This window comes from Brienomyrus brachyistius, chromosome 1 (genome assembly GCF_023856365.1).
Source record: "Brienomyrus brachyistius isolate T26 chromosome 1, BBRACH_0.4, whole genome shotgun sequence".
NCBI classification, from domain to species: Eukaryota; Metazoa; Chordata; class Actinopteri; order Osteoglossiformes; family Mormyridae; genus Brienomyrus; species Brienomyrus brachyistius.
The window spans coordinates 46,282,589-46,296,595 of NC_064533.1; the positions used below are offsets into that span (position 1 = coordinate 46,282,589).

Below are 14,007 nucleotides of genomic sequence, written 5' to 3' on the forward strand. Positions count from 1 at the left end.
AGACCTGGCTCAGACCTGGCTGTGTTCCCCGGAGCCTGGAAGCTGTGTACTCTTTGCCCCCCCCACAGGTACAAACACGCTGTGATTCTGGGTGGGGGTGTGCTCAGTCAGACCTATCGCTTCCCTGCTGCTCGTTTGTGGTGTGCTAATTAACGGTGTTACTGCAAATCCTTCTAATCCGTCTGAATTTTGGATGTCTGCAGTCTGCGGAGCCGGTATTAAGGGTTTAGGCTGTGCTACGTTAGGATTTGACCAGCGCTGGCGAAGCAATGAGTCTAAGTCCATTTTTTTTCCATGTAAAATGTGGCCACCCGCAGTGGTGAATTGGAGGCTGGCAGCACGTTTAACTAGCAGCCTGGAGGGCATTTAGATGGCTTGTTTGGGGGGGGGGGGCACCTGTGCTGCTGAGGGTGGTCCTCTCTGACACACACTCCAGGCAACATTCTTAACGGTTTTAATCTCATTCCATGTCCATTCGCTGACTGAGATCCAGCCAAAAGGCTAGTCCCTCGGTTATGAAATTGCCCCCCCCCATCAACGATGGGTGTGGTGGATGGGGGGTGGAGGTGGCTGTATTTAAATCAGAAATTAAAACACACACACACACATACTTCATCCTGCCTTTATGTCGCTTCAGACCCATGAATAAGACAGCGGCAGCGAGCAATTCAGACTGGCAAAGAAACATTAGAAGGAGCCAGTTCATTTATTTCCTCCGTAAATTATCCTAGCGGGGCCTGTGTCCTCTCTGTTTGCATGTCCAGACACACTCCTTCTCCTTTTATGGGCTGATATAACTTTACATTAGCCCTTTGATTACGTACTCTATGCGCTCCGCTTCTCTCTGATGTCCACGTTTTATAAAACACATGCCAAGTGTCAGGAGCATCTGACTCCTCTGCGCCAGATCGGAACCAACCCTTCGGAGCTTTTAAGCCAAAAAGCCTGTCATTTTCCCATTTTTTTATATATATATTATTCTGAGTTTCCTGGATGCTAGTCTCCGTGTCCTCCTTCTGCTACTTGCTGCAGTGACACTCACGACATCCGCTTTGCCTAGCTTTATCTGACATTAATGCTTCTCCGTTGTATTTGAGGGTTGTTACCTGTTCCAGGGTAATGCAGTGCTGTGTGCTGGTTGGTGTCACGCACCTGTTCCAGGGTAATGCAGTGCTGTGTGCTGGTTGGTGTCACGCACCTGTTCCAGGGTAATGCAGTGCTGTGTGCTGGTTGGTGTCACGCACCTGTTCCAGGGTAATGCAGTGCTGTGTGCTGGTTGGTGTCACGCACCTGTTCCAGGGTAATGCAGTGCTGTGTGCTGGTTCGTGTCACGCACCTGTTCCAGGGTAATGCAGTGCTGTGTGCTGGTTCGTGTCACGCACCTGTTCCAGGGTAATGCAGGGAAATGATCACTGCCTGTCCTAAAAGAAAAAGGCACCTGGCAAAAAGAGTGACAAAGGAATGAATTTTGTTTGCTTCCCTGTCTGATTAACTTGATGCAATGGGATGAGAAGGTTAAAACTTTCCTATAGTATAAGAGCTACGGTTTAGCTTGTACAGGAGGGACATGGACAGCCTGACAGATTCAGGGGCCCCAAATTGTACTGTGGGCCCTCCCTGCTTTGTGAAATGTTTTTTCTGTGGGCGCAGAATGACTAGCCATGCCCCTTTCTGCCCTGGGTGCTTTAATGCTTTACTACATCAATACAGGACACATTGTGGACTCAAGCCTCTAATTTTTTTTTTCTTGTCAAAGTCTGCAAGTTTAAAGCCCACAAGCGCTGTGCCGTTAGGGCGACAAACAACTGCAAATGGACGACGTTGGCCTCCATCGGGAAGGACATCATCGAGGACGAGGATGGAGTGAGTGAAGGCACCCGCATTGTGCTGTCCGGAGGCCCCTGTGGCCTCTCTCATGCCATGTTTGTGTGTGTGTGCATCCATTCATGCTGTGATGTCCCGACCCCCCCTGCGGGGCCCCTGACCTCTCTCATGCCGAGTGTCCATGCGGTCCGCAGATCGCTATGCCGCACCAGTGGCTGGAGGGGAACCTGCCCGTCAGCGCCAAATGCGCCGTGTGCGATAAGACGTGCGGGAGCGTGCTTCGGCTGCAGGACTGGCGATGCCTCTGGTGCAAGGCTATGGTGAGGCCCCTGTCATGTGACCGCCCATCCCCCGACTTCACTTTCACGGCTGACATCTTATTACACTGAATATATATTATTGTTCAAATTGCCTAAATTGCCTTATGGATTCAGTTGTTTTTACACACCTATATTTGATGGACACCTTGTAGTGTTAATAATGATGTGTGTTTTATTTAATTTTTTTATTAGTCATGTAGCGTCTTTTAACATTTCAGGTTTATTAGATATATTGATATTTCTGTCTATTTATTCATTTGTTTATTTATGCATTTATTCATCAATTTATTTATCAATTAATATATATTTGTATATCTATATTTATCTGATTCCTGCCTTTTGTATGAGAATTTTTTGACTGACCCTAGTTCTTGCCATGTGATAAATATAGATGCTGAGATGGTGCTAAGCATTTAGGTACCTGCCCATGACGAGGCCCATTCAGGTTAAGCGCCCCATTTAACTGGCTAACCACCATCTGCCCGGACAGGTGCATACAGCCTGCATGGACCTGTACCCCCGCAAATGTCCACTGGGCCAGTGCAAGGTGTCCATCATCCCACCCACAGCCCTCAACAGCATCGATTCGGACGGTAAGCCCCCCTGCTGGCCCTTAAATAAAACTGCATTGCTGAAGTATATCGTCACTTACATGAAATGAAAGTGAAATGTTTTATTTGCCATTTGCACAAATACAAGCACAGGAATTCCATTCGCATCTTCCTCTCCTTTGAGTCACACAGACAGGGATGTAGGAACCGGGGGGAAATACCCCCTAGTATTTAATGTGGCTATGATTGGAAGGTCATGGGTTCGAATCTCATGCCTGGCAGACCGCTGCTGCTCCTGGGGTGCTGTGCGCTAGCTGACCCTTTGCTTTGACCCCCTCCCCCAGCTTGCTCTCACCTATGTATGGGTCTCAGGATGAGGAAGGTAGGCCAAAAGACAGTTTCCCCACAGGGAATCAATGAAGTGTTGCTGTTCTGTTAAATAGACCTTTGCATTTATATTCTTATAAATTGTTATGCCCCCCTACCCCCCCTTATAAATTTTGGAACGAAGCCTGGGATCTGCCGTTTATCCCTCTGCCTCTGTAGCATTTGCTAATGACACCCAGCCGTACTCTCGGACCCACGTTTGTGAGGGGTCGCGATCTGTGGGAGGGCTTGCATTTCTCCGAATCTTCTTGTGTCTTAATTACAGTCGAAGGTTGTGGGGTTGAATCCCAAAGGTCTCTGCTTTACAGTGAAGCTTTTCAGCAAAAGGTGAAGAACTGTCTGTACGTGTGTTCTCAGAGCTCGTAAAAATAACATCTGTCGCAGCATTGATGGTGAAACACCCCCCGCCCCTCCACAGATATTAATCTGCACATGGATCTTATTATGTGCTGTTGGCTCCGTACGGCGTTTGTGCCGCTGTGTTCCAGTAATAGCTCGTGGCACGGGGGTGTTTATTGACAGTCGGATAAGAGTGCTATTTTAGGCAAAGGTTTACACGTTCCAGGCGGCCACTGAGGACTAACAATAGCACCGTGGCCCACCCCGCCTCCCTCGATGTTGCCGTCTTTCTGTCAGCCGCTCATCCGAAAGCCCGCGGGAGAGCGGCTGGACTTTAATTAGAGAGGGATGTACCGGACGAGTTAGGAGGAAAAGAAACAAACGAGCAAGAAAAATAGGCTTAATATCGATAGCGTCTGAAGTTGATTAGGATATCGACACCAATACCGAAGTTTTGTGGTGTTATACGTGTGAGGAAAATAAGCTGGTGAATAAGCAGAAAAGATTACGATCGGTAATGGAGGTGGGTGGTGGGGGGGAGGGCTGTTTGCCGATGGATACTCCTCCCGCAGGCTCGCTCCTTATTATCAGCAATCATGTATGTGGAATCACCCCCATCTCCCCCCCCCCGGGGTCAACAGCGCATCCTGATTGGTTGCCGGTAGTTCTGCAGCATATGCCAGGACTTGGTGACAAATGTCTGCCTGCTAGCTGAGGTCTGATACCACCCCCCAAAAAAAAATGCTGCCCCCTCCCTACAAAACATGCTCTTTAATACCCTGAGAAATATCAGTCATTTGCCTATAAAGACTGACATACAGAGACAAAGGTGTGTTTGGCACATTCATGCAGGAAAAGCTCATATTTCTGAATGAAAATCATACATAGTTACAGACCCATGTGTGTGAGCTTATGAAGACTTTTATTTCCTTTTCATTTTATGTCCATTGGTTGGTTTAATACTTTAAATTTATGAAATAATCACCACCTTTCTTAGGCACCGTAAAAAGATTTGTCTTTCAGAGGGGAGAACGTTGATTAATTAGCAATAATGTCCCATGTTAATTCGTCATGGATGTGTTCGTCGTACTTTGCTGTTTTATTCCTCCCTCTATTTCTCTGCCTTTTTTTGGCCACAATGCAGCACATTAATGGCGTATTTTGCGTTGAATAGGTTCTCATGTTGAGAACCCGGCTGCACAAAAGCCTCATTAACATGTCTCCCATTAATTATGAGTGTCTGAAGGAGCTATTAAATTACCGAAACGTCTCGTATCGCTCACGAGCTGCCGTCGCCTGAAGCGGGCTGAGCTTAGCAAAACAGCCATCAATAAAGTGCACGTTCAGCCCTGCCCTAAATGCTCTCTGTTCTTTACAGCTCTGCTCTGTTACACATTACGCTCGCATGTGTTTCAAATTATCCTGTACAGCACCTGGCGCTGTAAATGTGATCCGTGACATTTCCACTCATTAATCCCTTAAATTAAAGGCTGCTTGGAGGGAGACACTTCTTGGAAATTCGGGCCTGATGTCACTCATCTGGCCACCAGTGTGGGGAATGACTGCCTTTTTTATTTTCGTTATTTGCTAAGAATTTAAATTTCCCGCAGGCTTCTGGAAGGCCACCTGTCCTCCTTCCTGTGCCAGCCCACTGCTGGTCTTTGTGAACTCCAAGAGCGGCGACAACCAGGGGGTCAAGTTCCTGCGGCGTTTCAAACAGCTCCTCAACCCCGCTCAGGTCTTTGACCTGGTCAATGGCGGCCCTCACCTAGGGTAAGCAGAAACTAGCCGTTTCAGTGCGGCTGTGGTGTTGGGCTGAATTCTGACACTTTCACTACCTGCCCCACCAATCCTCCGGTTTAAAACAAATAAAGTCTTATTTATGTTCAGAACCGTGACGCTGTTGAATTTGCAAATCTAATTGGTCAGAAGCGTGTTGATTAATGTTCTATATACGCACATGTAGTGCCAGCCAGGTGAATCACAGTGGTCCCTTATAATAGGCTATTATAATATTTAGTTCTAATTAATGTGACTTAAAGTTCCAGACATAGAACACAATTTAAAATTAATGGTAAATCAACTGAAATGTTTAATCATTGGTGAGAGAAAGTAGTTCTACCTCTAATCGAGGTATACATGGGTAAATTCACTCCACGCGGTGCTTTATACATTTTTAAACACGTCGGTGGTTCTTTGCCTCCGCAGCTGTGTGTTTAAAAACGTATAATGTACGTCTTGTTGTGCATTAACCCTTACGTGAATAATGCATGATCATTCTTAATTCATTGCTTAGGAACAGTTGAGTATTGTTATACATGAACACTCACATTTTCACTGATCTTCTCTTCTTCTTTCTCAGCCTGCGTCTGTTCCAGAAGTTCGACAACTTCCGGATCCTCGTGTGTGGAGGAGATGGTAGCGTGGGCTGGGTTCTGTCCGAAATCGACAAGCTCAGCCTCCACAAACAGGTAGGGGGTTCGCTGCTCTGCGGCCGCCGAGCCGCCTGATGGGGGCGACATTGAGGCCATCGCCTGAGCCGACTCCGTGCGCTCTCGCCCGTTGCAGTGTCAGCTGGGGGTGCTGCCCCTGGGTACGGGGAATGACCTGGCGCGGGTGCTGGGCTGGGGGCCGTCCTGTGACGATGATGCACAGCTGCCGCAGATCCTGGAGAAGCTGGAGAGGGCCAGTACCAAGATGCTCGACCGGTATGTTAGCCTGGCACGGAATCGGAGGGGAAATATTCCACTGCACCATAATGCGCTCTGTACTTCCTGTCTGCCCATATATTGTGCCTCATGCAAAATTTTGCACAGAATTATAATTAAACGTGTTGATAGGTGATTTATACTTTATTGATAATTTATTGTATTTTATTTGCGGCTGGCTAGATGCTAACTGCATTTCATTGGCTCTGTACCTGACAGTAAAGTTGAATCTAATTTAATCTAATCCTGATCTGTTGGAGATCAACGGCAGCTCAACCACTATAAAATTATTCCGTTTATTCAGTACCTATTTGTTTGTTTTTCACTTTATCTAAAGCAAAATTCATACCTACATATTCTACCTATTTTTGTAATTGGATAGCCAGAAAGCCCCTTTATTAAACTCGCTCAAAGGTACAACACCGGTTCCGTTCCTGCCTTCCCCAGCGCTGCGTTTTAGTCAGCTGACCCACGAGTTACTTGTCTGCTATGACACCAGCGTCCCCCATATTATACCCCAGTTCCTCATCGCTGTGAAGTTTTGCTGGTCTTGATACCAGCAGTGTAAAATCCGGGTTGCATGGAGTAACACCACGCCCTGGTTCCTCCACCAGCATTAGACGTGGATGCAGCTGTAGGTGCCAATAGTTACTCTCCTCATTTGCAGGTGGAGCATAATGACCTACGAGATTAAGATACCTCCCAAACACAGCTGCCCTGCCACACCGGAGGAGGCAGAGGAGAACCAGGTACCGTAATCCAAACCTGTATCTGGGGTGACATCAGGTGATTTATGCAATGTAATGAGGCTAGAGGGGCCCCACCCATGATCAGAGCCAAAAATACCAAGGGGGGGCCCATTTCTGAGTGTAATGCCTCCCCAGCGCCTTATTTATCTTTTCAAGTAGCTGTCATCATTTGTGGGGGGGGGGGGGGGAGGGGTCCCTGGCTTAAAAAATAAAAGATTGAAAACTGCTCTGCCCTACAAAACACAGTAAGAAGGGCAACTGAGGAAAAGGCTGTTTTGTCTTGATTTTAGTGTTTAGAGAAGTTATTCTTTCCCTAAACACCAACCATAGCGGAACCTAGATATTTTGTCATGAGGTAAAACAGCCTTAGCAACTAGATTTTGATTATAACTCAATTTCAATAAGATATGCAGCTATTTAGCTTCTAGGATATTATTGTTCCAGATATTGGGTATTTAGTCTTTATGAATTCCTTAATCACTGGGTGTTTTCTGAGCCGCCCGTGTACGTGCTGTGACGGCCCCCACCCCCTTGTGTGCACTGTGCTCCAGCAGGTTCAGATATCCTCTTATGAGGATTCAGTCGCCGCCCACCTCACCAAGATCCTCAACTCGGACCAGCACTCCGTCGTCATCTCCTCCGCCAAGTGGGTCCTCCGTGATGACGCCTACAGAAAGTGCCCTGGGCCGTGGTGGGGGGGGGGTGGTTTGCCAGCTCACCCACTCTCCGCTCCTTTACTCTAAGGGTGCTCTGTGAGACGGTCAAGGACTTCGTGGCCAAAGTCGGCAAGTCGTACGAGAAAGCCACGGAGAATACAGACGAGGCTGAGAGCATGTCTGTGAAGGTGAGGGCGGCGTTCCGAGCTGCAGTCAGGATATTAGCCAGTAGTATAGCAGCTAAAGACACAGACTTGGAACCAGAAGGTTGTCGGTTCATCAATGCTGCAGCTGAGATCCAAGCAACGTATGAATCCTGAGTTACTCCTGTATTAATATTGAGACGATCATTTGCAAGTCAAAGTCGGCTTGTTTTGGAGTTTTGGAAAATTGCTGGTATAATTGTCATTACTACTAATAATAGCAGTAGTTATAATGTCATCTTCATAACAATGATAATGTTAGACAATCATGGAACAGACATACTTCTCATTTAGTGACTTCTTCAGTTAGGCACCATTTGCCACGGTGATGAAAGAATTAATTTTCTGCGAAAATTTTGGACGCTTGGCAATGACGCACGCTGGCGTGAGAGAGATCTTTGAAGTAGAATGCACAAAATGTTGTTATAAATGTCCACTTCATAAAGAAACTGAGTATAAAAAGCTGAAGTAAAGTCGTAAGCACAGTCACGGTCACGCCTAGGCGAGCGTGATTTTCACATAGTGACCATTTTGCTTAATGACGTGCCTGTTGGAACGGATCTCAGACTCTCACAAGGAGCGATTGTGTTAACATGGAGGCTTGACAGTGAGCTGTGTTATGGAACAATATTTGGCACTATGGCTTGTTTATTTTAAATGTTAGTTTCCTGTTTTATTCTTACATTCTTATATTTTTGTTCTGCGCCTGCTAAGGCCGGCTTTGGCGTGATGCATCCTTGGTTCTCCACAGTGTGCCATCCTCAACGAGAAGCTGGACTCGCTCCTCCAAACCCTCCAAGTGGAGGCTCAGGCTACGGCCCTGCGCGGCACGCCGCCCATCGTGGAGGAGGACCCAGAGGAGGTGGAGGAGCTGGAGGACCACAGCCAGGAGTCCCTGACTGAGCTGAAGGAGAAGCTGGAGGATAGCGTCATGGAGAAGGGATCCCCGCACAAGGTCTTCAAAGCCAAAGAACAGCTCATGCTTCGGGCCAATAGCTTGAAGAAGGCAGTGAGGCAGATCGTCGAGCAGGCAGAGAAAGGTGAGTGGCAGCAGCCGAAGGCGGTGCTCACTCAGCACTGGGGTTTGCGTATCGGAATCGAGCTCGATGAGGAAATGTGTGGCAGGGGGCTGTCACATGATCACGGCAAAGGTGTGGAAAAGAAATGGGACCCATGGCCCTTTAAGACCCACTGAACAACTTCAAATCCTTTATTTAACAGGCACCTTTAGCCAAAGCAGTACACATTTTTATGGTCAGATGACTCCTGAAGCAAGTGGGAACTGAGGGCCTCTCTGGGACCTGAACCCACAACCTTTCAATCACCAGCATCTTAATCCACTGACCCACATAGCACCCTATGTTTGGGCTTCAAAACCGTACCACCATGACATTGAAATCGCCTCAGCCAGCGGCCCGACATCACTCCTCAGCTTCCCTGGATTCTCCCCCCATGCCACCCAGCTGGCCCTGATTGGTCTACCTCCTTAAACATAAATCAGGTTATCTGTTCTGATTTATTAGTGTTCCATCCCCAAAGCGCCTCACACAGATCACAGCACTAAAATAAAGGACAGGGCAGCTGTCTGAAAGTTTCAGTGTAATACATGAAATTATTACCGAAACGTGGTAATCGGCCAGAACGCTGGGTGGCTTCAGTCACGTTGGCTCTCTAGTTCTCAGCGGCGTGGGTGAGGTGCGAGCGATGCCAGGAGGCGTAAAGAAAGCTGCCAGGACGCTGTGCCAGAAAAAATGTTGCGGCCCAGATTTGCAGCCCCCCTCCTCCCCCCTCCCCGATCCGTGTGACATTTAGGACGTTCCAAGAGGGGTCGCCGCCATTTACCCTTATAGGGGTGAGGAAGACAGAGACAATATTTTCCTGGGGGTAAGAAAAAAACATCTCAAAACGCATTTGCAGCATGACAGTAACAGGCCATGCTGGGGGAGGCATGTGGATCTAACCTAGCAGGATTTTGGAGAAACTCCTCCACATTTCTGCACCCCAGGGGAGAGTGAGAGTGAGAGTGAGTGTCAGGACAGCACGGGTAATGTTTACCTTGAGGTGCACTTAGTCCCTCTGGAAAAAGACTGTTCCATCAGATCTGGAAGCATCAGGCCCCTCTTTTGGGACAAATGCCGTTTTTAACGAAGGTATAATGAAAGTGCCGTGAAGTCCGAAAGAAAAAGGAAAGTAATGATGGTGTTTCTGAAACGATAATGTCCTGTTCTGGACTCCTGCAGCCACTGACTCAGCGGACGTGTTGAGGGCTGGCTAAGCGGTTGAGCTACGGTGTGCTTCCCCCCCCCCCCACAGTCGTCGATGAGCAGAACGCTCACACTGAGGAGCTGCAGGACCCCCAGTCCCCGGCAGATTTCCGGAAGGAGAGCGAGGAGGAGGACAAAGACAACGAAAAGGATGAGGACACCAAAGAGCTGGAATCTCAGTCCTGTAAGCCCTCCCCCCTTCTGGTACCTCACACTGGGCACAAAAACACTACCTTATAAAGGAGAGATGGACTAAGTCCACCAAAGCAGTGATGTAGGTGACCGAGAAACTTACTGCACTTTGTCATTTACAGTGAACTGCTACCATGTTTTGGAACAACTGCTGCCACCTGCTGGTATTTCTGAAGTAAAGCGCTAAGATAAGAACAGGCATATGGCATTACACTTTTATATTAATCATGCAAAACAATAAAGACAAGGGCTGTATGGTGACTCAGCCGGGTGTAGGGATGCAGGTTCAAATCAAGCCCCGGCTATCGTGTTTGTCTTGGACCAGTGCTATTTGTGATTGGGACCCATCTCAGGAAGGTGCATAGGAATGCAGGACACCAAGTCATAACCTGTAGGTTGCTTGTTGACATACCCTTGACTTCTTGGTTGCTAGGAGTGCGCAGTGCTTCCAGAGTCCTAACAGCCCAGATGAATCAACCACAGCATGTGAATGTGATTTTAAGTTACCACACTGCGATCGACCAGCTTACGGCCCAGGATGGACACCGCTGTACGATCTGTGCTGCCTGGGTTATCTTCCCAATCGCCATGACCCTGTTTGAATTTGCTGTTAAAACAATTTTGGATCACATATGCATTCATAAGCAGTACAGTTCTTTCACGTTTTGACTTTTATGTTTATCGGTATGTTACTTTTAGTGGGAGGAGAGTAAGATTTTATAATTTAGTCTGCATGTTTTTGAGGTGTTGTCATTTACTCATGTTCACCTCAGCTTCTGCTTCCTGTAGCGCTTGTTTGCTTTGTACTTCAGTCATTTCGTTAATGAGCTGTTTGTGTGGAGGGGAAAAATGCTCTTTAATTTATGAAAATACTTCAGAAAATACCAGAGCGACGTCAGCGTTTGCTAGATCTTGCAAGCGTCTTGTACGTGATGCTGATTTGAACACTTTTCAGATACCTTCATAAACACTGGGTGTTAGTGTTGACACACCTCTGTGTTGGTTTGATTTACAGCATCGGTTACCATCGCTCCCCGAGTTGGACGTGATTTACGGCACATCTAAATATGAGTTGGTGTTCTGAGTCAGCGGCCGTCTGTTTTCATTTATAGAACACGGCATTGTATGTGTTGCCGTGGTACTTCCTGTTTGTGTGGTTTCCTGCTTCCTCTCCCGTCCCCCCAGAGGAGAAGCGAAGGCTGATTTTGCAGCCTGGTGGCGTCCCTGGCTATTCCCGCTTAATTTCAGGCAGCTGTTGAGTCTCTTTCTGCTTCTTCACTTTGTTTCTGCCCTGTGGGCAGAGGGGACAAGAATCGAATTTCAGCTGTGTCATTTCACGGCGTGTTCGTGGTTTAGGTTGACCATCCAAGACTGCAACAGGTGCACCATTTAACCGTAAAGATCTCAGTCTTAATCTCGCTTAATGTGAAGGGTCGCCCCTACCTGATGTGATCAAGGCTGAAAGTGACAGTCAGGAGGGTTTGTTAAACTAAGAAGATAAGTCTTAGGTGGAGGTCTGTGTCCAAAGGTGTAGGAAGGAGCTTGATATTGGGAGAACACACCTTAATAACTGATAATCGAAGGCCTGTGTACTGGAGATCCTATGGGTCTTATAGCAGTTGACGTAAGAGCACAATGATGGAACTGTAAGCTGATGTATGTAAGTTCTCATGGACTTTTTGGAAGGAATATCTTCTATATGATGCTGCTTTGATCTTCTGTGAGGTGCTGATGATCATGTTTTCATCCCACCCCCAATCAGCTAAGACGACGACACCGTGCTCCCCCCCGGAGAGAAGGCTGAGTCGGAGCACCCAATCTTGTGGCTCTTTCTCCATGCCCCCCTTCACCACCAGCAAGGAGAATCTACCTGTGCTCAACACACGCATCATCTGCCCTGGTACCGCAACACGCTGACACACTCCTAACACCCGCCTGCCCAGAGACAATGCTGTGCTGCTCTGTGCCCACACATCTGCTGTAATATGACTGTATGCACACAAACACACACACACACACACGTGTTTGTATTCATATCTTTGTGGGGACTCTCCATTCATTTCGATGGACAAAACCCTAATCCCAACAATGACAACCTACCCAGCTCTAACCTCAACCATAAGTGACCAAACAAAAGTATTTTTTGGGTTTTTAGTTTTTTGATTGCAGTCACAGATTTTTATTAAATTAAATTTCCCCTTGTGGGGACTGGAAAAATGGTCCCTACAACATCAAAATAATAAGATGTTATCATATTTTGGTCCCCCCAATGTAATGTATACCTGGTCCACACACACACACAAAAATCTTCTGCTTCAAGCTGCGGCTATTAAAATGGCATGTCTGCACTGTACGATAAGATGATACATCTTTATTCATCGTCTATTCATTTTCGTAATCAAAAGTCATTAATTATGATCAGTATTATTGAGCTGAGCTCAGCTAGCTAAATTATTTCTTTTGTATATTTAGCTACAGTAGCTGAATTAAGAACTTATCTAATTACTTTTTAATAGGTGTCAACACGATAATAGCAATAATTAATGACCTTCATGAACATGCAGTGCATTCCCCTCTGGTTATCGAGGGTCCTTGAGTCTCTAGTTGGACGTCTGCTGGCTTGACGTCGGTTTGGGTCCCTTTGCCGGCAGGCCTGCGAGCTGGTCTAGCTGCATCCATTGCCGGGAGCTCAATCATCAGCAAGATGCTCCTGGCCAACATAGACCCGTTTGGAGCTACACCATTCATTGACCCAGATCTTGACTCTATGTAAGAAGCTTTACGGGTGTATGTATGTATGTGTAAAGCCTTGATGACATCAGCGATGGAACAATATTTTAGATGTGGCATGGTCTGTCAGCAAGCCTTGTGGAAAATGTGGTGTGCTCATGCTTGGCTAAAGAAGAGTAATGTAATGTATTCCCTACAAAATGATTTGTTATGTTATGGTTGGATGTCTTCTCCTCCATTTGTCCTTTTCTCGTAAGTCATTAAGAACCGAAGTGTATCCATGCTACCTTATCTCACGCAGGGACGGCTACCTGGAGAAATGCGTCATGAATAATTACTTTGGCATTGGACTAGACGCCAAGATCTCCCTGGAGTTCAACAATAAGCGGGAGGAGCATCCTGAGAAGTGCAGGTGCGGCGCTGATTGACTTTGCTTTCCCATTGGTGTTGGCATAATACTGCACGGGTACTGATCACAGAGGCTGATTTCAGATTTCATCTGGCTGAATTTACCTGTTCCATTTATCCGGCATTTGGACTGAATAAATATCCTCCTGAGATGCAGCAGTTCATTTCTGTCCTCTGTACAGGACATGTCTTTGCTCATATCTCTCGCACTATACATCCCACCCTATATAATGTCCTGTTGTTCCTTAAGGAGGAAAGGTAGGACTTTGCTGACAGTGAGCATGTGAAAATGAGATGTAGTTATTCCGGAATTTTCCTGTCTTGCCTAGGAGCCGTACCAAGAACATGATGTGGTACGGGGTGCTGGGCACCAAAGAGCTGCTGCAAAGGACCTACAAGAATCTGGAGCAGAAGGTCCAGCTGGAGGTGAGATGTAGATTCGGTTTTATGGTCCGCTACCCTTCCTATGACCCCCTGTAACATGTCGTGTTAATCCAGGTGACGGGGGAGTCGGGGACGACTCAGTTGTGACCAATGAGCTTAATAGCATTTTGAAAAAAAAAAAAAACACACAGTGATCAAAGACATTGGCATCTGCCAGTGGATGGGCGATGGAGGGCGTCCAATCCCATGCACCATGCTTGCCCAACAGTGATGTCAGGTGCTCAGTGTTTCT

The 14,007-nt window shown here is 47.0% G+C and overlaps 1 protein-coding gene across 9 annotated transcripts in view; it reads left to right on the forward strand.

The window, feature by feature from the left end:
• dgkh (diacylglycerol kinase, eta) overlaps window positions 1–14,007 on the forward strand; it is a 59,870-nt gene that overhangs the window by 31,902 nt on the left and 13,961 nt on the right. For 7 of the 9 annotated variants that reach the window (XM_049005923.1, XM_049005918.1, XM_049005924.1 and 4 more), the window contains 15 exons: window positions 1,757–1,863; window positions 2,019–2,144; window positions 2,635–2,737; window positions 5,032–5,194; window positions 5,784–5,892; window positions 5,990–6,129; window positions 6,797–6,878; window positions 7,430–7,524; window positions 7,623–7,722; window positions 8,489–8,777; window positions 10,051–10,185; window positions 11,956–12,093; window positions 12,845–12,962; window positions 13,225–13,335; window positions 13,661–13,757. In XM_049005923.1, coding sequence (XP_048861880.1) covers window positions 1,757–1,863; window positions 2,019–2,144; window positions 2,635–2,737; window positions 5,032–5,194; window positions 5,784–5,892; window positions 5,990–6,129; window positions 6,797–6,878; window positions 7,430–7,524; window positions 7,623–7,722; window positions 8,489–8,777; window positions 10,051–10,185; window positions 11,956–12,093; window positions 12,845–12,962; window positions 13,225–13,335; window positions 13,661–13,757 — 1,913 coding nt within the window. The remainder of the gene's footprint in view (window positions 1–1,756; window positions 1,864–2,018; window positions 2,145–2,634; window positions 2,738–5,031; window positions 5,195–5,783; window positions 5,893–5,989; window positions 6,130–6,796; window positions 6,879–7,429; window positions 7,525–7,622; window positions 7,723–8,488; window positions 8,778–10,050; window positions 10,186–11,955; window positions 12,094–12,844; window positions 12,963–13,224; window positions 13,336–13,660; window positions 13,758–14,007) is intronic. The other 2 variants (XM_049005917.1, XM_049005920.1) reach the window with 1 other exon arrangement.